Source organism: Odocoileus virginianus, chromosome 14 (assembly GCF_023699985.2).
Source record: "Odocoileus virginianus isolate 20LAN1187 ecotype Illinois chromosome 14, Ovbor_1.2, whole genome shotgun sequence".
Taxonomy (NCBI): Eukaryota; Metazoa; Chordata; class Mammalia; order Artiodactyla; family Cervidae; genus Odocoileus; species Odocoileus virginianus.
This window is the reverse complement of record NC_069687.1, coordinates 60198467-60222917: the sequence shown is the minus strand read 5'-3', so window position 1 is coordinate 60222917 and position 24451 is coordinate 60198467. Positions and strand designations below refer to the sequence as shown.

Genomic DNA, 24451 nt, shown 5'->3' with positions numbered 1-24451 from the left:
AGAACAAGGGCCTTGGAATGCTTGGATTCAAAGTCCTACTCCACCATCTATTAGCTGTGTGACGTTGGGCAAGTTACTTAGCCTCTTCATACCTCCATTACCTGATTTATAAAATAGGGATGATAATACATCTCTCTCATCAAATTACTGTGTATATTAAATGGTTTAATATTTAAGTGATTAGAACACAATCTGAAACAAAGGATTTTAACCTGACACAAAGTAATGCTTGCTATTATTAGAAAAGTAAACAAGGGTTATATAGTTTTGATTCTCTCCTGTAGTTTTGCTTCTTAAAAAAACAATTTCAAATTTGGTTATAACCTGACACATAGAAAACCAATCCAAGGCAACTGGAATGCACAAAACATTCTGCTTACTACATGAAGAGCTCCTAAAATGTTTTAACTCTTATTTCCAGATTCAGCTCACGTTAAAAAACTTTGCCAAGTTCATCCTGAACACAGTAACCAAAAAACAAACCCAACCTGCCCATAAAATTTACCTCCAACAATTTAAGGATGAGATCTTACGAAATGGGAGAGCTTATAAGAGCAGGGCGAACAAAGCATCAAGTCAGACAACCAGAGACAGCATTTTTCAAGAACAAAGGGAAGATTTCAGAAACTACGATGTTCTAACATGATGAAGTGGACTCGGGCCAGGTTCTCCCTGCAGAATGCCTGGAGGATAAACAGTAACTCCAAGGGGATCTCCAGCTCTCTCTGCCCCGCACCCCGCTGCCCTGAATTCTCACTGTTCTGTAATGTGATCTGTGGGACGGCTCCCTGAAGCAGAAGTTTTCATCAGCACTTCCTCGCTATACTAGGCGCTCTATTGAGGTGACACACGAGAGAGACTAGAAATATATTCACCTGGAGCAAGGAGGAGAACCGGTGCCGCAGGAAAGGCGGATGCATTCCTGCTCTCTGACACTGAACCTGTCCCCGCTCTGGCAGGAAACGGTTAAGGCCATTGACCGTCTACAGCGTCTGCAACCTGACTTCTAATGAAATCCAGCTCCCCCTCAAGAGGCGAAGGGCCTAGCAGGAAGTAAGGGAAAGCACGGCCTATTTGCCTGGTTACGCAAGAGACCCACACCCAGACATAAACAAACCCGACCACGGCAGCTCCTGCAAACCTGCTGCTGACCTGGCCTGACTCACTCTGGCACCACGCTCTCACTGCTACGGGCAGCACCGGGCCTCTCAGTTCACATCTCCTGTGTGTGTCTTTCTCACTCATTCATTCAGTTTTGTTTTAAACCTAGAAGCTTACGAACACAGCAAGAGTTCACTGAGAATGACTAACCATCACAAAAAGAGCAGGTAAAGCCTTTAAGGTCAATCTGAAGGTCAATTCCCAGCACTGAACGTAACCCGTGCCCTTCCCGTTACAGAATCTGGAGGTCAGCTCTCCTGTGTGACAGGACTGTGTGACGGAGGACGGCCCTTCTGCCCTCTCTCTCTCTTCCTGCCTTTCCTCCTCAGTCTCCCCCGTCGTCTCGATTTGGCTAGCTGCGGGGCTCCAGGACCAAGCCTCGAACCTCTGTTCTCTCTGCCCGCACTCCTTCTCCAGGTCATCGGACAGCACAGCGTCACGCGCCATGACACGACCACCGCTCCCAAATTCCCACCTCCAGCCCAGCCCTCTTCCCTGGACACAGCTGCCTCCTCGGCATCGCCACCGAGTTGTATAGCAGCCATGTCAAACACAACGGCTGTGAAACACAACTCACCATTTTCCCTCCTACACGGCTCCTCCCAGGAGATAAGGACTCTTCCACTGCTCTCTCTCACAACCTACAGACCCAGAGCCTGACCTCTCCTCATCACTCCACTACTACCCAGGGCACCACCACCATCTTCTCGGCAAGACTGTTACAAGGTATCATCGCCTCACTGGTCACCTTCCATTTGCTTCTCTGTCCTCCACGGCCTGGTCTTCACAGCAGAGGCGATGCACTTCTTTCACAGAGGAAATCAAATCATGCTCTGCCTCTGCAACATTTTCCAGTGGCTTCCCACCTCATTCTGAGTCAAAGCCAAACTTTACCACAACCTACAGAGTCTCACCCCACTGGCCTGGGGCCCCATTCCCATGCTGAGGGTGGGGAAGCTCCCACACACTCAAGCGATTCTTGGACACAAGTTGAGTGTCCTACAGCTCAACTCAACTCTGACACTGCCTATCTGAAGACAGCATCGGATTCCAAAGGCTGAGGGTTCAATCCTACAAACAGCCACCCCCACAAATTTCAGACACCAATTCCAAGTTCAGGTTGTAACCTATACTTCTGATCAACTGGCTGTAAATCCAAGGTTCCCACAACCTCTTCCTGGGGCTTGACCACACATTTTACTTACCAGATCGCCAGTTTATCATAGAAGGATATAACCCATGAATAGCCAGAGGGAAGGGATATACAGGGCGAGATATAGGGAAGGAGTACGGAGCTTCTGTGCCCGCTCCCATCAGGCCAGTCACCCAGTCCTGCCACGTGTCCACCAACTGGAAGTGCCCCAAACGCAGTCCTGCTGGGGTTTGGTGGAGGCTTCACAAAACAGACATGATTGATGAAATCTTTGGCCATTGTTGACTGAACTCAATCTTCAGCCCCCATCCTTAGATCCAAAGTCATCTCATCAACACAACAAAAGCACCCGTATCATTCTCAGCACTTGGAACCTTCTGAGGATTTTAGCTGCTCTGTGACCCCCACCCCTCAAAAAAGTAGCTAAAGACCAAATCTTATTTCTTATTATAAAAAAAAAAATCACAATTACATAATCTCCCCTCCTCCACCCTGAACCAACCTCTCTAAAGTCTGCCACTCGGTCTACTGTCCACGCCGGCCCAGCTCTCCTGTGCCTCAGGCCATTCTCACCTGCTGTTCTCTCAGGAGTACTTTCCTCCTGGATACACAGAAGACTTGCTCCTTCCCTTACCTTCTTCTACTCTCTACTCAAATATTATCACAGAAGCTGACTGTTATATGTATCAAATAGCAACCCCCTACACTCTGACTTATTTCCTCCTCCACCATCTAACATCACCCAGCATATCATGTATTTATCATGTATTGTCTGTTTCCTTCTACTAGAATGTAAGCTCTAGGAGAAGGGCGACTTTGAATGTTTTGTTCACTCCTCCAGTGCCTAGAACTACATCAGATACATAGCAGATACTTGGTAAAATATTCCCCAAAGGAGTGAATACTTTCTCATTAAGAAAAGGACAGAAACCCGGTACCACTTACAACAACAACAGAAAAACACTCTCTTCTGGTCTGGTAAGGTTTTCTCTGATTCTGAGGGGTCTTCCTGTTGCCTAGCTATTTTTGTATAACTCCAGGTGGTGATGGGAGTGTCACTTCCTTATTCCTCTCATTCATCCACCCATTTACTCACTCATTCTCTTTTTCATCACTTACTGAGTGTCTACTGACTACCGGTCCCCATGCTCCCTGGCTTTCGGCCTCCGGCTCTGACATCCTCAAAGCACAGTCACTGTGGACGACCTCCAGGAGGTCTCCACACAAGACTCAAGAGTCACGAGGCTGTGCTCCTCCTCTGGGCTCCTCCTGCCCGCTACCTCCATGTTTTGTTCCGGGTTGTCTATCACCCTGCAGTGATGAGAGTCTCATTTTGCCCCTCCTGTTAGGATAAGTAACTGCTCTGGTTGGTGTCTGAGCTGAAAACAGACACCCCATTGTGCAGACCATCACAGGCGCTAAGGGCTTCCTGTGTGACCCTATTGACATGCAGAAGTATTACTCTTTAATTTCTTATTTAAAATATCAGGTAGGTTATTTTTAAAGGACTAATGGGACTTCCCAGTTGGTGGGCTTCCCAGGTGGCACTAGTGGTTAAAAAAAAAAGAAAGAAAGAAAAAACCCACCTGCCAATGCAGGTGATGTAAGAGATGTTGAGTTCGATCCCTGGGTCAGGAAGATCCCCTGGAGGAGGGCATGGCAACCCACTCCAGTATTCTTGCCTGGAGAATCCCATGGACAGAGGAGCCTGGTGGGCTATAGTCCATGGGGTTGTAAAGAATTGAACTTGACTGAAGTGACTGAGCATGCATACACAGGTAGGTTTGCAAAGTAAAGGTACTTGAAGAAGATGATTGGAGATGGGGTGGGGGGGAACAATAAAAGGAAGCAAGTAGAAGCCAACACTTAGATACTTGAGGAGTAAGCATCTATTGGACACCTGTGCCATATTGGATACTTACACAGGTTAATGTCACTATTTTAGCTATCACAGATAGAGCTCTGAACCAAGCACCGTATGATTTTTATATATTAACTTGTTTGATTCCCAAAGCAATCCATTAAAAACCATGCTATTTGTTATTTTTGCAGAATAAGAAACTGTGGTGCTATTTAATTAACTTACCAAGGTCACACAACTAGGAAACAGCAACTCTAGAGAGGCAGGTATTCTCCCAGTTAGTTCAAAGTACTTTATTTAATAATTAGAGTTACTCAGGATCCTACTTTATAAAATCAAAGAAAATGGTATTTGAGCAATGTCTGGTATTTTCCCATTAGGAAGTTTCATTAATAGGTTACAGTATGACTTGTACCCCCAATGTATTTCTTCACGTCCTGCCCCTGGAGACCTACTGCCAGAATACAATGTGATCTGTGCTGAGAAAACATTCATGCAATAGTAAATACATGATTTCATTTGGTTTACCCACACAACCACATGCAAGATAACCAGGAGGAAAAACTGAGAAGATACACTAAGATGCTAACTTCTATTTCAAGGTGACGGATGAAGCACAGGTGGTTTTTCACTTACACTTTCCTGTCTGTAATTTCTAGATTTCTGATAACCATTTTTACAACTAAAATAATTGGAAAAAACTAAGTCATGGTTTAAAAACTTGCCTCCTATTATGAAAGAACAGCTGTGGGATCTCATGCAGAATAGGTTATCAGTAAATCAACCATATTAGATAACAGGCACGTAAACGTGTTCACTGGGAATGTTTTACCCAAGCATCCATAGTATTGGTTTTGCCCACCCACTAACCCCACTTTCCATAACCACAGGAGGTATTACCACGTTCACTTTGGAGACAAGGAGGTCTACAACGGACAGCGGTCACCCCGAGACATTATGAAACGACAGAAGCAAGTGCAGACACAGTGCTGACAGAAACATCCTTTCTCACTGCAGTTCACTACCTCCCAGGTTCAAAGGGAACTTTGCCAAATCCCAAAGCATACAGATAGTCTTTTCTACCCGTGGTCCTAGTGTCCTGCAGAGGAAAGAACAAACCTGCCCTCACAAATGATCATGAATATGGTTGAGGCACACTCAACCGTTCTCTTCTTGCCTATTCTTCCTCTAACCCCTCTTAGGATTTTCCTGATATTGGGTTGGCTGAAAAGTTCATTCAAGTTTTTCTGTATGTTTTTATGGAAAAATCCAAACGAACCTGTTGGCTAATCCAACTTTAGTCCTGACCTGGGACACCCCTTGGCCTCACTCTTCTGAGTAGGGTTTAGGTTACAAAGGGAAACCATCCAAACTCCAAGATGAGTCTCAGCCCAGGAATTTCCTGCGGGTCACAGATAAGCTAACATCACTCAAAAGACTAGTTCACACCAAGGTGAGTCTAGGAGGACCCAGGGAACGTTTGTCTACCAAACTACAGTGGCTCAAACGTGGTTCCAAAAGTCCAACTCACCCTCAGAGCTCACCTCATACTCCTGGGATCCTGTGAAAAAAGAAACATGAGCCCGGAGATGAGATCAGGCCTCTCAACCAGCCCTACCTGCAGCTGGAACCGCTGAGAACGCAAGTGGACAGATCTAGAGGTGCTGGGGGTGAACCCTGTTTCTCCGGCACTCGGCCTTGGAACCACTGCTGAAAACTCCTTCAAAACAACAAGTTATAACTTGGCACTCCAAAATCAGATTCTGAAAGCAGCCCTTTCTGCTGTTTTGAGAGGCCTAATTATCAAAATTATTGAGGAGTAAAACTAACCTTTTCCCTCATAATACACTGGAGGCACCAAGGGAGGTAGGGGAAAAAAGGGAAGAGAGGAAAAGAAAATAGAGGCTCAGAGACGCTACAGCTTTCTCCCCACCGTTTCCAGGTCCTCGTTCCCAACTGCAGTACTGCAAAGTAGCCCTCAAGAAAACACATGTTTATGTTGGAAAAAGGAGGACTCAACAATGAAAATAACTTTTCTCTGCCGCTGCTTCCCCCAAGCTATCAAGGGGATGTTCAGTCATGTGTGGTGTGCAGGCTTTGGTGTGATGAGATTTAATCAGCAATTCCTGTCCTTCTTGATACAGTTCTCCAAAGCCTGCAGCCAATTTGTCAAAAGACAAAAAAAAACAGATAAGCTGAGAGGAAAGAAACTAGCAGGTTATGCAAACTCCAGGACGGAAGTGAAAGACCTCACAGAATGGCAGAACGTGGACAAGACCACTTCAGGTGACTGTCGATTAAAACATATGGACAAACTGATAAGGCAGATGCTCCTGTATGTTATCATCACAAGAAACCTGATGAGTGGTTCAAATCTTGCATAATCTTATGGCAAGATACAGGCACATAAATATGACTGTGCCTACTTCAAAAGTCCCCAGGAGCTCCAATTCTCCAGTACCTAGCCCGAGAACCATGTGATTTTGCTCTACTTATTCCCCAAGGTAACTGAGTTCTACTACAGACAAGCACTAGCAAAATAAAGACTTCTCCACTGAAATGTAAATTATTTCCGTTTTTATTTTTTGAGGTATGGTTTACATATAACATTAGTTTCAGGTGTTCAACATAATGATTTCTTATTTGTATACATTGCAAAGTGATCACAGTAAGCCTGGCTAACATCCATTGGCACATGCAGTTACAAAAATTTTCTTACGATGAGAATTTCTAAAATCTACTCTCTCAGCAACTTTCAAACACCTTTTGCTTATCTGGGGTCTTTAGCAAGCACCTTTTGAATCAGTGAACACATAAACAATGGAAGCCAAGCACTGCCTGGCATGCCTCCAACTTGTTCTAGGTCTCCCCTGGTTGGGAAACTCCACTTGCTTCCTGAATCCTGTTCCACTATCCTGAGCAACTTTGGGCAGGTTAGCCTGAATGACCACTGGATAGGAGATTTGTTGCAATTCATAATGAGGGCTTTCCACTGGCATAGGCAACAGAGATCAAAGGCAGAAGACCCACTGGTTCTCTACCTGCAGAGAACAGTGTGAACTGGGCTGGGGGCTGCTCTGAGCGTGGGTGGGCTTTTCTCTGCTCCAGCTGGGGTTCTGAGTGCAATCGCTTTGCAGGCTGCCCCACCCCATCACAAGGACAACCACCACCAAGCACCCTCACGGGGCAAGCAGGAGGGTCAGGGCCAGCTTTTCTGGGCTGTTCCCAGGTGCCTGAGGCTGAGAAAGGCTCCTCAAGACCCCACAGGCATCTGAGAGGAGCAGGAAGTGGCTGCAGTGAGTTCTCGTGGCTACCACAGGCCCATCATAGGGCAAAGGAAGGGCTCCTGTGCCAGATACTTTCAGGGATACATGTGAGCCAGCGGCCAGGGGCAGAGATTCCCAAGTCTCTGTAGCATAGGGGCCAGGGCAAGGCCAAGTCAGGAAGGAGAGCCGTGGGGTCCTGATCGACACCAGGGAGAAGACCCAGCTGAAGGACTGTGGTCACAGATGCCAGAACACCCAATAACACAGGTGTGCCTCAGAGAAGAGCCTAAGCCAGGAAGTCCACAGCAGAGCCCAGGAGGACCCAGAGGGCAGTCAAAGATGGAGCCTCTTCCTCCTGCATGCTACCATACTCCCCACACCCTCACCAGGAAATCACAGTCAACACCAGCTTGGCAAGAAAGGGAGGAGAGAAGGAAGAAATCTGAGAGACTATTTTACTTAAAGAGACCAAACAGTTATCAAAAATGCCTATTTTCATTATTGCATCAGACCAAGTCTTCTGTTAGACTAAAATGTACCCTTTCGCCTCCCCACTGCCTAGGGTAGGACTTCATAAGATCAGATCTCTTACGGACAAAATAAAGACATAAAGGCAAGAGGGAAGCATGGCAGGGAGGGATAGTTAGGGAGTTTGGTACGGACATTTACACGCTGCTATATTTAAAACGGATAACCAACAAGGACCTGCCGTGTGGCTCAGGGAACACTGCTCAGTTTTGGGTGGCAGCCTGGATGGGAGGGGAGTCTGGGGCAGAATGTGCGTGCTGTGTCTTAGTCGCTCAGTCGTGTTTGACTCTTTGCGACCCCATGGGCTGTAGCCCACCAAGGCTCCTCTGTTAATGGGATTCTCTAGGCAAGAATAAAGGAGTGGGTAGCCATTCCTTTCTCCAGGGGATCCTCCCAACCCCGGGATTGAACCCAGGTCTCCAACAATGCAGGCAGATTCTTTATTGTCTGAGCCACCAGGGAAAGCCCTGCCTGGGGGAGAACGGATACACGTATATGTATGCCTGAGTCGGTTCTATCACAAAATTGTTCATCAGCTATACATCAATATAAAATAAAATTTTTTTTTAAAAAGGCAAAATTAAAACTGAGTGTAGTGTAGTAAAACCGTGCACAATACGCTTTCATATTTACTGCTGATTTTCTGTGATCCAGCCACTGGAAATGTGGAAATATGTCATCCAAGCTCCACCTGCAAGGAATTCAGTGTCTTACAGGTTAAGGGACAGTATATGATAGCTGTAATAGAGCAATGTGATGCCTGTTATAAAACTATACACAAGTCACAATGGCACAAAGGATAGAACAATGAAATTGAGGGAATTCAAAGGAGGCTTCCAGAATAAAGGACCCTCAAGCAGCATCTTGAAGGACAAGTTAGAAACTTCAAGTTGGAAGTGGGATAAACAGTGGTATGAATTTGCTAAACAAAAAATAAAATGGGGACAGGAGAGACGTACTGAAGGCCTGTGAGGGAAGCTCCAGAAATGAAGGAATCTAACATTCATGCTTTGGTCGGGGGGTGGGAGGTGAGAATCATGGCAGCAATAGACCCCCAGAGACTAGAATGCGTGTCTGGACTTTAGCAGGACCCACCACAAGACCGCTTATCCTTATGTGTGTGCAGTATTTCCTCCTACTACAGACTGGCTTCTCCCAGCTAAGAGCTTTCATTTCCACCCTTCCAGCACTGCTACCCAAGAAGGAAGACACTCCTTCCAAATTCCAATTTGAAGAACACCAAGGAAACACTCTGACTGGCCAACTGTGCCCACCCTGGGCCAACAGTTGTGACCAGGCAGGAGGAGGAGTGTGACTGGCCCATCTGAATGGGATGCCCATCTCACTGCGTCCCAGAAGACAAGCAGCAGGAGAAGGTGGCAGCATCATTTGGACCCATGCCCAGAGCAGTGGAGGGGCCACCCGTTAAAGAACGAGAGTGCTGTGCAGTGAAGGGCGGGAGAATACTAGAACCAACTGTCTAGGCCTGTTTGACACTTGGCATCACTCTATGTTTTGTGCTCCATGAACGAACATCACACAAAGACGGGCTATTGTCCATCACTTTGATACACTCTGTGTATATCTGACTCTGTCCACGTGCTTGGAAGGACACTCTGTTAAAATTTCATTTCAGACTTCTCTGGTAGTCCACTGGCTAAGAACCCACCTACCAATCCAGGAGACACGGGTTTGATCCCTAGTCCAGGGGATTCCACAACCAAGCCCACATGCCTAGAGTCTGCGCTCCACAACAAGAGAAGCAACCGCAATGAGAAGCCTGTGCACCACAGTGAAGACCAGTGCAGTCATAAAGAGCAAACAAAAAGAAAACAATCCCACCACTTCACCACAGGCCATTGAAATGGCATCCATTTCATGATACCCTCAACTTGAATGGGTCTCTTCACCTTGAACTTCAACAGTAATTTGTCCTGAACTCTCCTATAGGACTTATCACACCTTCCCTTAGTTCTCCCTTAATTAATGCATCTGAATAAACAACCCATTGGTCCTTCCCCAAAACTGGAGTGGTAGGGACGAAGCTCTTGAACATGGGGTAATAAATTAGAATAATGTCTCCTTTCCACTGATGGGGATTAATGCAGACATGTACCTTGCCTAAGAATTTGAACTAACTCAAAGGAAACAAATCAGTTTCAAATATTTGGCAAAGTATTTGTTTAACTAAAGGGAGCCATGAGGGGTATGTAGCTATGTGGTTTGGCAACGGCCTTGCAATAGGCTTATTCTCTCAGGCTGACAAAGGTAGGCCTCCGGGCAGAGTCTGAAATTGAAACTGCTCTGCGTGAGGTTAAACACTATCTTCTTTGTGAGCCAACGAAATCTTAGCAGGTTATGTCACCTTTAGGAAAATGTTTCTCTTCCTTAATAAGGGTCTCTGTAGTGACTTTTTCCTCCTATGGTATTCAGGCATTCTTTGGGGAATCTCTAGATGAAATACACATATGCCCATGAAAGTGTGCGTATTCAATAAAACGTCTTGAAAGAAAGGAAGGAAGGGAGGGCAGGAAAGAGGAAGAAGGCAAGTAAGCCCATGAGACAAGAGTACCTCACGTCTCAAACTTATCATTAAATCTTCTGAAATATCATCATACCTTTCATACGCACTGGGCCAGGGATTAATTTTCACACTGAGTACCTGCTCTCCAAACACTAAATGAGCTCAGGAGACAGGCCAAGACAGTGGTCTCCTGATTCTTATCTCCATTCCCAGCACACTCACTCTCTAACTTCAGCTTTCTCTGAGACAAACCTAGGAATCTTCCAAGATGCACTGGAAACTCTCCTCTCCCCTCCTTTTCTCAGTTCCTCCTGCCTCTTCTGTTCCTCACCTGACTATCCAAGGCTGCGGTCATCTACCAGTCCTTCTCTCAAACGAGTGATGTGTGTCAGTACTAGATGCACATGTGCGAAGATGTATCAAGACAGTGGAAATAGTGCTCCCCGAGTTTTCCCCAGAGTTTCCACTGCCACCTCTATCTCTCGTCCACTATATACAAGACAGGGAGAAGTTAGGATGGTGAGACACAGTGGCACCCACTGAATATAAGACAGCTACTCACTGAATTCACCATCTTTTATCTCTACCAAGAGGGGGTAAAATACACTAGAAGAAAGAAACCTCTGAAGTCAAAGACTAGGTTCTGCCGTAGGTCTGGTCCTGCATTTATTAGTCTAATCTTGGGCAACTCATTTCCTCTCTCTGAGCCTCAGCAGGCATGTGTATTAAGTGGCTCAGTCGTGTCCGACTCTTTGCGTCCCCGTGGACTGTAGCCCACAGGCTCCTCCGTCCATGGGATTCCCCAAGCAAGAACACTGGAGTGGGTAGCCATTCCCTTCTCCAGGGGATCTTCCCGGCCCAGGGACTGAACCTCGGTCTCCTGCATCGCAGGCGGATTCTTCACCATCTGAGCCACTGGGGGAGGCCCTGAGCCTCAGAGCCACCAACTAATAAATGAAGATGATGGCCATATCTGACGTACAGGTCTTTTACAAGATAACACATGTGCACACCACCTTATAAACACAATGAATGAATGCCATTCTTTTCTTCCCTTATTTTTATCATGTAATTCTAATCTGCATTTCTTGGTATGGACTTGGAAATAACTTTAAAACTCTTTAAGCCTCAGTTTTCTCAACTGTTAAACAGATACAATATCTCTCAGAGAATTATTTTGAGAATTAGATGTTATAAGTGTCAAGCACCCATCACAGCTTAGTAAACAATGGTTATTATGATTAATAAAGTAGTACACACATACTAGTTATTTTGACTATGACTACAGAAAGTTCGGTGCTATCTAAGCTCTCCAAGGCCATTGAGTTTTCACACAGGCATTGCCTCCTGCACCAGCGAAAAAAGAAAAAAAGAGCAGTCTTTCACACTTGGTGTCACTGTGTGTGTGCCCAGGTATTCAGTCGTGTCCAACTCTTGCGACCCCACAGACTGTAGCCCGCCAGGCTCCTCTGTCCATAGGATTCTCCAGGCAAGGATGTTGGAGTGGGTTGCCATTTCCTGCTCCAGGGGCTCTTCCCAACCCAGGAATCCACCCCGGGCCTCCTGCACTGCAGGCAGTCCATGACAGATGCGCGCTGGAAAAGGGGAGAGTGAGCCCAGGGCATAAGCGAATGAAAGGCACAGAAGGAGCCGCTCAGCACTTCCTGGGGCTGATGATTTACACTAAAGATGCGTGGGAAAGACTGAATAGTTACCGGGAACAGGTAAAATCCAATCCTTACATTTTTAAATTTTTCATGAATAAATATTGTTTCTTGATTGAATCTCCTACTGAAATCAGCAAAATAAAAATCCAGGCATTCCTGAAGTCCTTGAAGCAAACAATCATGGATTCTGACCCACTCCAATTATTAACCACTAGGTTCCCAGGACGGCCTGTCCTGGGCTGCCCATGATATGCCAAAGGCAACTTTGAGAACCCCAGGGATAGCTGTTGGGCAGTTTGGTTTCAACTGCTTTCACCCCTGCTTACATCACATTACCCTCGAGCCATCAGTCCCTTGCAAAGGCCCTACTTCTAAGCTAGATCCTCTTCTCTTTCCTTATGAGGGTATGAAGATAAGTACTAGTTGCAGTTTTTAGTTAATATACAAGTATTGATGGATTTCTGCTAATCCAGTTTTCCTCTTATTACCACACCCTCTAAATTTTCACATCTCTCTAAACGAGCCAGTAATATGTGCATGTGTCTATCAATGAACAGTGATAAGGACAACAGATAAAAGACAGAGAATACTAACAAGGAGGATCAGCACAGAAAAAGAAGAGAGAATAAAAAATATGTCTAACCAAATATGAAACCTTTGCTCATAAGCCAGAAATTCCAAGCTCTCAATACCTTCTTCATGATTTCCCAGGAGACCAGAACCTACATCCTGAGAATGATGTTGGCGATGATTAGAAGGAAGGAAAGAATAAGGAAGAAACTCAAGACATCTTAAAGTCTGGAGAAATAATTAGATCATTTTCTAAGGGACAAGGGATCATAGATCATCACAATCTAGCCACAGGGCTGAAAAAATCAGATTTCTTGGTGTTTCTTCTACTGCCAGGAGACATGGAATCCATTCCCAATGCTAAGATCCTTGTAAGCAGAGACAGGATCTATCTGGTTCACTACTTCATCCACCCTCTAGTAAGTGTCTGGCACTCTGGATGTGCTTGTTGAACACTCAAATAATTCCCTATCACTTCACTTCTTCGGATCCCATCATTCTCATCTGTAAAATGAGGTGGTTGGGCCCGGTGATCTCTAAGGCCCTTTTGGTTCTGGGATTCACTCAGCTGACATTAGAAACAGTGTGACCAAACCCATCCTTCACAACCAGCTCATCAACGTTTAATGAAGAAGGAAGCCTGGGATGCTGACAATCCCCAGCTCTCTGCTACCCACCTTAGTTTCACTTGTCCTTTGTTTACTAGCAGCAAATAGTTAATCATTTTCATATCTCAGGTACCTGCTTTCACTTGAATCGAGTTTAATTTATACATAACTATGTTATGACTTTCTGCCGGAGTTCAAACTGGCTGTGCTCCAACTTCGGATTTCAAAGGAGAACGTGATTAATGCATTCACTACAACTCCACTGGACTCTGAGCGTTCTCTATCGGCCTCCTAATCATTAATCTCACATCTCTCCAGGTTGTTAGACTACCCAGGCCCCCCACAACATTGGCATCCTGCCCACCAGCCAGGCAATACATTTAAATACAGAACTATATAAAACAGATTATTCCCCAAATTTGAGTGAGAATTAGCACAAAGATTAAGGAGTCTTACAGAACTGCTACCTGCCCTCAAGAAGTTCTCCATGCACCAGAACTGGTAATATTCATTCTAAAGAATTAAGGACTTGGTGTAGCTCCTGTCCCAGAGTCATTTAAAAGTTTTTAAAAAACTATTTGGAAATAATTTCAAACTTACAGAAAAGCTGAATGAATACAAATAACACAAAGAACACTAATATGTGTCCTTTCCCCAGACTGACCTATCCTTAACACTTTACCCCATTTTCCACTGGCGTCTGAGCTGGCTTCACACGCACATGCTTTTGTTCTTCATAGATCCTTCCCCCCACCCCCGAACTCTTTAATAGTAAGTCACGTTTGAACCATGGCTCTTTACCCCAAAAGCAGCAGCAATTAAATTTTAAAACAGGAGAACAGAATGATGTACAAATGCTTTCAGTCCCCAGTGACAGAATTTCAAGGATGGCAATGAACAGTGTGGGAGGTTTGTTCAGAGTGAGGCTTTCTAAGACTCTTATAGAGTCAGCTCGTCTTATTCCTGGGGTTGGGAGCCTTGATTTCAGCCCAAGAGCAAACACACACACACACACCCTTCTTTTTATTTTAGAAGGAAAAATCCTTGAAGTAAATCAGGTACGTGGACAACTGCCAGCCTCCATTTTTCTCCAGGAGAAGCAGAGGGCGATGTGGCGGGTCATTCTGTTCTCAGATGATTCTGCCCTCCCCACCCCCGCCCCCGCCACCCAGGATAACGCCACAACAACAGCCCACTTTCAGAAACACCTCTTCTGCTTGCAAGCTCACAAAAGTGTTTCTTTCTCTTTGAATCAAAAACATAACCACACAAAGTTCCTCCACAAGACAAGAAAGTGTAGCTCACTCCCTTTGTAGCTTTGATCAGCATCAGAAGGCAACAATTCCCACCTGCCAGGGGTGGTGTACCAGATACTCAGGCCACCTCCGCTCTTCCCTAAGACCATCTTATCTGCTGGTTTCCAAGACCTGCACCACGAGAGTGGATCGCAGGTGAGGGGGAATAAGCAGTGTGAAGCCACGCCATCATTAATCATACTGCAAATAATAGCTCTTCTTCCTTAGGCAGTGAAGCTTTTTGCATACTGGTAATTATTGTTAATAAACTTTTTAATATATGACTGCATCCCCTGGAGAAATACAGGCTTTTTAGCTGAAATTAATTTCTTAAAATCCCTTCCTTGGAGCATCTACAAAATCAAGAAAGTAGTATAGCAAAGAAAGGACTTTCTCAGGTATTAAGAAAATAAAAAAAACTTGTTTTAATTAGCACACACTTGAAAACTAAAACACAAACACAGCAGAAACCAGGTACTGAATGCACACATAGTTCTCTGCAAATCCCACAAAGACCAGACACTTTTAAATCAACAAGACTCCTTACTGTCAAGGTAACGCCAAGGTAACTCTGAGCAAATGATTCCAAAACATTTATCTTGTACTAAGCTCCCTGTTTCTTTGTTTTTTTTTTTTAAGGGACTAGCACATGCACAATACAGCACAAAGGTAAATTTAAAGTGAAAGCAACACAAGAAGGGTGAGCAGGTTTACCCCAGAGGTCTACTGTAAAACATTTATATTGCGAGAGTTTTACAAAGACACGTACAAACATGCACTTCATCAGAAAGAGTTCTGCAAAGCAATGAGGAAAAGAAAGGTAAGAGGAGGAAGACGCCTGCCTTGGCTCCAGGAGAAGTAAACGACCCCAAGAGCTACCTTGTTTGGACGCCCTCCGTCGAATCTTCATTTTGGGGAAGGAAGGCCACGAGTAGTTAAAAGGTGAGTCCGAGTCAGAATCCATCTTTTTGTCTTGATGAAATCAAACAGACTCGACAGCAGAGACTCGGGAAGAACTGGGGCGTCCCCAGCCAGGAGGCGAGTCTCCCGTGTGATGTCAAAGGAAGGGATGGGGCTGGGTGAAAGCTGCAAACACCGGGGCGGGAGAGGCAATAAATGTTTTGCTTCCTTCAGGCGTTCAGGCATGTAGACCAAGAAGGAGGCTGTAAATATTCAAGCCAAACTGAGAAAGTACAAGGAGGTGAAGGCGGCCCCTCAGAGTGGCACGGGTACACCACAGTCCAGTTACTCAAAAGGTCACTGGGAGCAAGTGAATCATTAACTCTTCTCCTTGCTGGAAATGGAAGCAAAGAAGAACGGTGACTGCGAACTGAAAGAGCCCGCCTGGAACTCAAGAAAAGCTTCCCAAGGCAGGCGCCCGTTTTGGTCGGGAGCTAGGGGATGGTTTCTCAGAAAGGCCACCCTGTGCAGCGTGAGATAAAGGTTGAGGTTTATGTGTGTGGACAGCCAGAAAGCTCCGGTACACAGGCAAATAAAGGCCGTCATACACAGGGCAGGGATTTTTCCAGAGCGGTCTATTCTTTCATACGACTGGCAGGTTTGGCAGCTTTTCAGATCTAAGAGCCAAAACAGCTCTGATAATTCATTTAACAATCCAGTCTCCCCATCCTTTTAATCCTCAAGGGGTTGGAAGCTTTAACTTTCACCCAGAATTGTAGTTATCTCATTAAATTCATGCAGAGTCATCTACTTTACGCTTTTTTGCGCAATTGGGGCATTTTTTTCCCCTCAAATTTTCACCAGGTTTGGTTGTCAGTCACAAGGCGTTGGGTGCCTTTGGGACTCTGATGCACACTCTCATTCCATCTCTATAGAGCTCGTGACTAATTTACACAGCCTCCCTGAACAACTCTTCGGTAATTAGCATTCAGTAGAAGCCCGTTACTGCCTCCCCATAAATTGTGACACTGCTCAAACTTACTTCTCTAAATCCCGACCAGCAGGCACACAGATACACTGGCCTCAAATAAGATCAAGTACAGCAGCCAAGATCAGTGGCAGAAAAAAAAGTGCACCCCAGGTCTCATCCAGGAGTCTCTTTTAAGCATTTCTTTTCATAGAAGTATTGTACTCTGTTTTGAGGTCATCTAACGGCCAAATAAACTTTAAAGGCAAGTGGAAACAAGATGAGGATCTTTGCAGCTTTGCAGATCTGGAAATGACACTATGTGTCTTAATGAACATCCATCTCTTTACTTCAATTAGTTCCTAAACTGTTGGCACTCTCATGCCATGCAGTGTGAGAAAATAAGACGCATAACCTGCTCTCTAATAGTTAATCCTGTCTGATTGGGTAGGATTTGGGTGAGGGGTACAGCTAGATGTGAAAAAAGGGGAGAAATCCCTTACTTTCAAATTCAAATCAGAATTACATAAGTCACCTCTGTGTTTTCATATTGTTTGCTTCGTAAACATAGCATACAAGTAGATAAAAATACAACTAGAAGGTAGTTGCTAGCATTACAATTAAGTAAAAACACACAATATATTCTCTATTTTGTAACCTTTTATTTGAAAAGTATATATTTTTCTTACTCAGCTGGGTGTACTTATAAGGAAAAAGTACTCTCAACTCTTTTTAATGCTAGATAAGGTTTTAGTACACATGCATCTTTCTATAAGAAGATAGACAAAATTTTGTGAATGGGTTTCCATTTATTCTGTTTTAGAACTGAGAACACTGTAGACAGCTGCGAAATGAATAAATGATGTACACAGTTAAGTCCTAACCTGTAGATGAAGAATCTTTATATGAGAGCTGCAATATTTTTAGTATCTGATCGGTGACTAAAAGTGTGCAAAAAGCTATGTGAACTCCAGCAAAATGTTTAAACATATATTTGCATTTTATTCATCACAGCAAGAACAATAAATTTGCAAAGAACAATATTATTGGGTAGAGAAGACCCTTTGTTCTCTAAGGCTCCAGACAATACTTAGGGTGTGCACAGGACTCTTGGCTGCCTGAGAGATGTCCAGAGACCCAGGAAAGCAAACCTCCACCATTTGAAAATGAAAGTCCTGGGTCAGGAGATATTGTTATTTTTCTCATTATCACAGTTTTAGAACCACTTAACCAGGCAGAAAGTGAAGAGGAACTAAAAAGCCTCTTGATGAAAGTGAAAGAGGAGAGTGAAAAAGTTGGCTTAAAGCTCAACATTCAGAAAACTAAGATCACGGCATCTGGTCCCATCACTTCACGGGAAATAGATGGGGAAACAGTGGAAACAGTGTCAGACTTTATTTTGGGGGGCTCCAAAATCACTGCAGATGGTGACTGCAGCCATGAAATTAAAAGACGCTTACTCCTTGGAAGGAAAGTTATGACCAACCTAGACAGCATATTAAAAAGCAGAGACATTACTTGACCAACAAAGGTCTGTCCAGTCAAGGCTATGGTTTTTCCACTGGTCATGTATGGATGTGAGAGTTGGACTGTGAAGAAAGCTGAGCACTGAAAAACTGATGCTTTTGAACTGTGGTGTTGGAGAAGACTCTTGAGAGTCCCTTGGACTGCAAGGAGATCCAACCAGTCCATCCTAAAGGAGATCAGTCCTGGGTATTCACTGGAAGGACTGATGCTGAAGCCGAAACTCCAATACTTTGGGCACCTGATGCAAAGAGTTGACTCATTGGAAAAGACCCTGATGCTGGGAGGAATTGGGGGCAGGAGAAGGGGACGACAGAGGATGAGACGGCTGGATGGCATCACCAACTCGATGGACATGAGTTTGAGAGGACTCCAGGAGTTGGTGATGGATAGGGAGGCCTGGCGTGCTGCAGTTCATGGGGTCGCAAAGAGTCGGACACAACTGAGTGATTGAACTGAATTGAACTGAACCAGGATAAATCCCAGGTCAACAAACTACTGGAACAGGCTGCTCCTCTATTGACCACCAGAGACAGGTCAGAAGACCTTCAGGACAATGCAAAGACATAAAGGAACTTTGCAAATCGCAGATCTGTGAGCTGAGATGTCAGGTAGATCCATCTCAATCTAATTTTCCCCAAAGTACAGTCCTGGCTGACCAATTCCATATCAACTGATTGTTGATATCAAAATTATTCCAGCAATAAAACTACTAGTATTACCCAACTGGTACATGTGAGAAGCCCAACAAGAGACTTTCCAACCTCATTTGCCTTATTATTTATCAAGCTTGTTTAAAGAATGAATTAAGTGTGCTGACTGGCAGTGCATAGTTAACATAAAAAGTGGAGTATTGTGTTGACACAGTCCTCTTTTTAGGCCAGCTCATTTTCCTACCAAAGAATTTCTCCTAAATATGGGTCATTTATCCTTCTTACTATCTATGGTAATTGAGTTCCACCCCCCCACCATTGGGTCAATGTGATTGCATTTAAATTAATTCAAGATGTTATTTACATCTCATTCATATTCAACAGCTTAATTTCTTTGCTTTCTCTGACTGACTGATTACAATTGTAGTTGGCAGAATTCAACGATATATCCCCAAGGCCACTTTTTCACCAGTTATCATACAACCATGACAACATAAGAATGTAAATGATTTCATCAGCTTTACTGTGCCTCCTTTAATTAAAAATCCTTTACTTAAAAAATAAAATCAGAATTATCCAGGACACATACTGTCACCTACTTTTCAATCTTGATAAAACTGAAACTCCCTGGAAGAGTATATTTTGATTTAAATTACAGCATTTTTACGGTTTTCTTATCCTCCAATGGGATCCAAAATTCCATGAGGGCAAGAACTGTGTTTTATATTCACATTTTTAAAGAACCACACACTGAAAAGAAAAGGCATGGGGTTTTGGAGACAAATACATATGGTCTCCAGCTTATGATGGTTCAAGTTTACCAAAGGAGCAGAAGCATTCAGTAGAAACCAGATCTGAAAATTCGAATTTTGACCTTCTTCCAGACTAGTGATATGCCCTATGATAGTCTGTCATGATGCTGGGCAGTGGCAAGTGAGTGCAGCCCCCCATCAGCCGCGTGATCATGAAGTTAAACAACCTATATGCTTATAGCCATTCTGCACCTGTACAAACATTGCTTTTTCACTATCCACCTGCAATGCAGGAGCCACAGGTTCGATCATGGATCCAGAAGATATCCTGGAGGAGGGCATGGCAACCCATTCCAGTATTCTTGCCTGAAGAACCCCACGACAGAGGAGCCCGACGGCTACAGTCCATGAGTTGCAAAGAGTTGGACATGACTGAAGCGACTTAGCACACATTCAATAAATTACATGATATTCAACACTTTAAAACAGGCTTTGTGTTAAATGGCACTGCCCAACTCTAGGCTAATGCACACGTTCTGAGCACAGTGAAGACAGGCCAGGCCAAGCTAGGACCTTCAGCAGGTTAGATTTACTAAGTGCATTTTGACTGATGATATTTGCAACTTACAGTGATTTTATTGGGGCATAACCTCATGAGAATCAAGGAAGATCTGTATATCTGGGCTCTGCCATTTATTTACTTAGTGGCCCTAACCAAGTCACTCACACTTTCTGATCCTCAGTTGTCTCCTATAAAATGAGATCACATCTATACTTCAAGGAGTTGTGAGGGTCAAATGAGATTGGGACAGTAGAGAATATAGTTTTTGCTAAATTTCAGCTTACATGTCAAACGTTAGTGAAGTTTCCCTTTGATTATATTTCTCTTCTAAATTATAGACACTGAAGGATGCTTACCTTCACCTCAAGAGTAATAGCTTGATTTTCAAAACAGAGACATGGCAACATACAAAGAAGTTCCAAGGACATCATACCCAAACAGAAAAAGGAGGAGGATTTGTTTCACTTCTCAGCTCCATTGTTTGACCCCCAGAGACTACAGTTTTTAACACAGTTAAACACATTCTTAGGTAAAAAGTAAAAAATAAATAAATAAATACAGACAAGAGGTAACAGGATCCAAGATGCAAGGACAAGCCTATCTTGGATAACTTCAGCCACACACAGTGGTAATTTCAAGTCTCAAGTTCTAGCATTAGGTGAAAGTTTCAGAGATGATCAAAGTCTTCTTCCAAAACCTCTAGAAGGCACCATGGCATCGCTCCAAGTTCAACAGAAGCAGTTCTTTGCTGGAGAACACTGTTACCTTGCTTGGGTACCAGCTGCAACAGTTGGCTTTCACTGAGAGGCCATGTTTTACAGAAAACAAGGATCTTTAAAACCACAGCTTAGGACTTCCCTGCTGGTCCAGAGGTTAGAACTTTGCCTTCCAATGCAGGGGCAGGGGGCGGTGGTGCAGGTTTGAACCCTAGTTGGGGAGCTAAGATCCACATACCTCGGGGCCAAAATACCAAAATATAAAGCAGAAGCAATCCTGTAACAAAGTTTAAAAGACTTTAAAAATAGTCCACATCCAAAAAATCTTTTTCAAAAAGCACGGCTCACTCCACATGTAAGATGTGCTCACTGTGAGCCAGGGTGGGAAGCGCACACTCACATCCCCAGGGTCACGCTCTCTCAGGGCCGTTCAACTCACCCGAGGTTCAGATTATTTTCTCCCTATCTCCTCTCCCTATTTAATTTTTTCAATAGAGCCTAGAAAGTTAAATTAACATAAAGCAGACATGAAGTAGGAGCATGGTAGAGATGCAAGTTTGATCCCTGGGTCAGGAAGATCCCCTGGAAAAGGAAATGACAATCCATTCCAGTATTCTTGCTTGGGAAAATTTCATGGACAAAGGAGTCTGGTGGGGATGACTGTCCAGGGGTCACAAAGAATTGGACACAACTGAGCACACACACACACACACACAAGGAGCATGATACAATGGTGGTCATAAATCAGGTGATGCCATTCATAATACCACCTTACTTGAAAAATAAGAACTTTTTAAAAATTTCTTACCTATCGTAACTACCTAAATTTATCTGAACAAAAACTCTGCACGCCCCATCACAAGTTCTGTATACCCCCCTTACGTCATCCTACTATCTAAGGGGGAAAAAATGGACACACCCTAGAAAGCCAACAAATGAAATTAGTTGTATTATGATAAATGCACAGGTAATATAAGAGAAGAAAATAACTCAAAAACACTTTAAGATAGGAAAATAATGGATTTTCTGACCAAAGTAACATATTAATGAATCATGTTGTCAAAGCTTCCACCAGCATTTAGTATCGCTAACAGATGGAGGCTCTACGTAGATGATTCTCTATGAAAAGAGAGGTCCTTAGCGATCTCTTTTGTTCTCAGGCACAACTTGAAAGAATTAGGATAAATTCATTAAATATTCCTGAATGATACATCATGAAGAATTTTTAATTTAACCCGAAGAGGCAGCTGTGGATAGTAGATGTGAGGGCCTCTTGGGGCAGAAGAAGCAACGATATGGGCCATGAGTCTGCACAGAGAAAGGAGGGCAGGGAGGAAAGTATTAACATCTTGTTACAACCTAAGGAGAAAAAAAAATTCTACATAGTAGGAAGAGCCAAGTTAGGGAAGTAACATTTATGATTACACCTGAATTTATTCTCATCAGTTCAGTTGCTCAGTCATGTCCAACACTTTGCCACCCCCATAGACTGCAGCACGCCAGACTTCCCTGGCCATCACCAATTCCAGGAGCTTGTTCAAACTCATGTCCATTGACTCAGTAATACCATCCAACATCTCATCCTCTGTTGTCCCCTTCTCCTCCTGCCTTCTATCTTGCCTAGCATCAAGGTCTTTTCTAACGAGTCAGTTCTTCACATCAGGTGGTCAAAGTGTCAGAGTTTCAGCTTCAGCATCAGTCCTTCCAATGAATATTCAGGACTGATTTCCTTTAGGATGGACTGCTTGGATCTCCTTGCTGTCCAAGGGACTATCAAGAGTACTCTCCAACACCACAGTTCAAAAGCATCAGTTCTTTGGCACTCAGCTTTCTTTAGAGTCCAACTCTCACATTCATACATGATTACTGGAAAAACCATAGCTTTGACTAGATAAACCTTTGTTGGCAAATAATGTCTCCGCTTTTTATTAAGCTAAGTTGGTCATAACTTTTCTTCCAAGGAGCAAGTGTCTTAATTTCATGGCTGCAGTCACCATCTGCAGTGATTCTGGAGCCCCAAAAATAAAGTCTGTCACTGTTTCCATTGTTTCCCCATCTATTTGCCATGAAGTGATGGGGCCAGACACCATGATCTTAGTTTTTTGAATGTTGAGCTTTAAGCCAACATTTTCACTCTCCTCTTTCACTTTCATCAAGAGGCTCTTTAGTTCTCCTTTGCTTTCTGCCATAAGGGTGGTGTCATCTGCATATCTGAGGTTATCGATATTTCTCCTGGCAGTCTTCATTCCACCTTGTGCTTCATCCAGTCCAGCATTTCACATGTATTATGCATATAAGTTAAATAAGCACAGTGACAATATACAACCTTAATGTATTCCTTTTCCAATTTGGAACCAGTCCATTGTTCCATGTCTGGTTCTAACTGTTGCTTCTTGACCTGCATACAGATTTCTCAAGAGGCAGGTAAGGTGGTCTAGTATTCCCATCTCTTGAAGAATTTTCCACAGATTACTGTGATCCAGAGTCAAAGGCTTTGGTGTAGACAATAAAGCAGAAGTAGGTGTTTTTTTGAAACTCTCTTACTTTTTCTATGATTTAATGGATGTTGGCAACTTGATCTCTGGTTCCTCTGCCTTTTCTAAATCCACCTTGAACATCTGGAAGTTCATGGTTCACGTACTGTTGAAGCCTGGCTTGGAGAATTTTGAGCATTACTTCACTAGCGTATGAGGTGAGTGCAACTATGTAGCAGCTTAAGCATTCTTTGGCATTTCCCTCTCTGGGGTCGGAATGAAAGAAGATCTTTTCCAGTCCTGTGGCCACCATTGAATTTTCAGATTTGCTGGTATACTGACTGCAACACTTCCACAGCATCATCTTTTAGGATTTGAAATAGCACAACTGGAATTCCATCACCTCTAATAGCTTTGTTCATAGTGATGCTTCCTAAGGCCTGCTTGACTTCGAATTCTAGGATATCTGGTTCTAGGTGAGTGAGCATACTATCGTGATTATCTGGGTCATGAAGATCTTTTTTGTATAGTTCTTCTGTGTATTCTTGCCACCTCTTCTTAATATCTTCTGCTTCTGTTAGGTCCATACCATTTCTGTCTTTTATTGTGCCCATCTTTGCATGAAATGTTCCCTTGGTATCTCTAACTTTCTTAAGAGATTTCTAGTCTTTCCCATTCCATTGTTTTCTTCTATTTCTTTGCAATCATCACAGAAGAAAGCTTTCTTATCTCTCCTTGCTATTCCTTGGAACTCTGCATTCAAATAGTTATATCTTTCCCTTTCTCCTTTGTCTTTAGCTTCTCTTCTTTTCTCAGCTATTTGGAAGGCCTCCTCAGACAACCATTTTGCCTTTTTACATTTCTTTTTCTTGGGGATGGTCTTGATCACTGCCTCCTACACAATGTTATGAACCTCCATCCATAGTTCTTCAGGGACTCTGTCTATCAGATCTAATCCCTTGAATCTATTTGTCACTTCCATTGTATAATCGTAAGGGATTTGATTTAGGTCATACCTGAATGGCCTATTGGTTTTTCCTAATTTCTTCAATTTAAGTCTGAATTTTGGCAATAAGGAGTTCATGACCTGAGCCACAGTCAGCTCCTGGTCTTGTTTTTACTGACTGTATACCATTTCTCCATCTTTGGCTGCAAAGAATAAAATCCATCTGATTTCGGTATTGACCATCCAGTGATGTCCATGTGTAGAGTCTTCTCTTGTGTTGCTGGAAGAGGGTATTTGTCATGACCAGTGTGTTCTCTTGGCAAA

General features: G+C 43.7%; 1 protein-coding gene across 8 annotated transcripts in view; it reads right to left on the bottom strand.

The window, feature by feature from the left end:
- ARHGEF28 (Rho guanine nucleotide exchange factor 28) overlaps positions 1-24451 on the bottom strand; it is a 319641-nt gene that overhangs the window by 109772 nt on the left and 185418 nt on the right. Inside the window, exon 1 of one of the 8 annotated variants that reach the window (XM_020875499.2) lies at positions 15513-15864. The exons of the other annotated variants lie outside the window; for them this stretch is intronic. Coding sequence (XP_020731158.2) covers positions 15513-15597 — 85 coding nt within the window. The 5' untranslated portion in view covers positions 15598-15864. Of the gene's footprint in view, positions 1-15512; positions 15865-24451 lie in introns of those variants that run through there. 8 annotated transcript variants of the gene reach the window in all.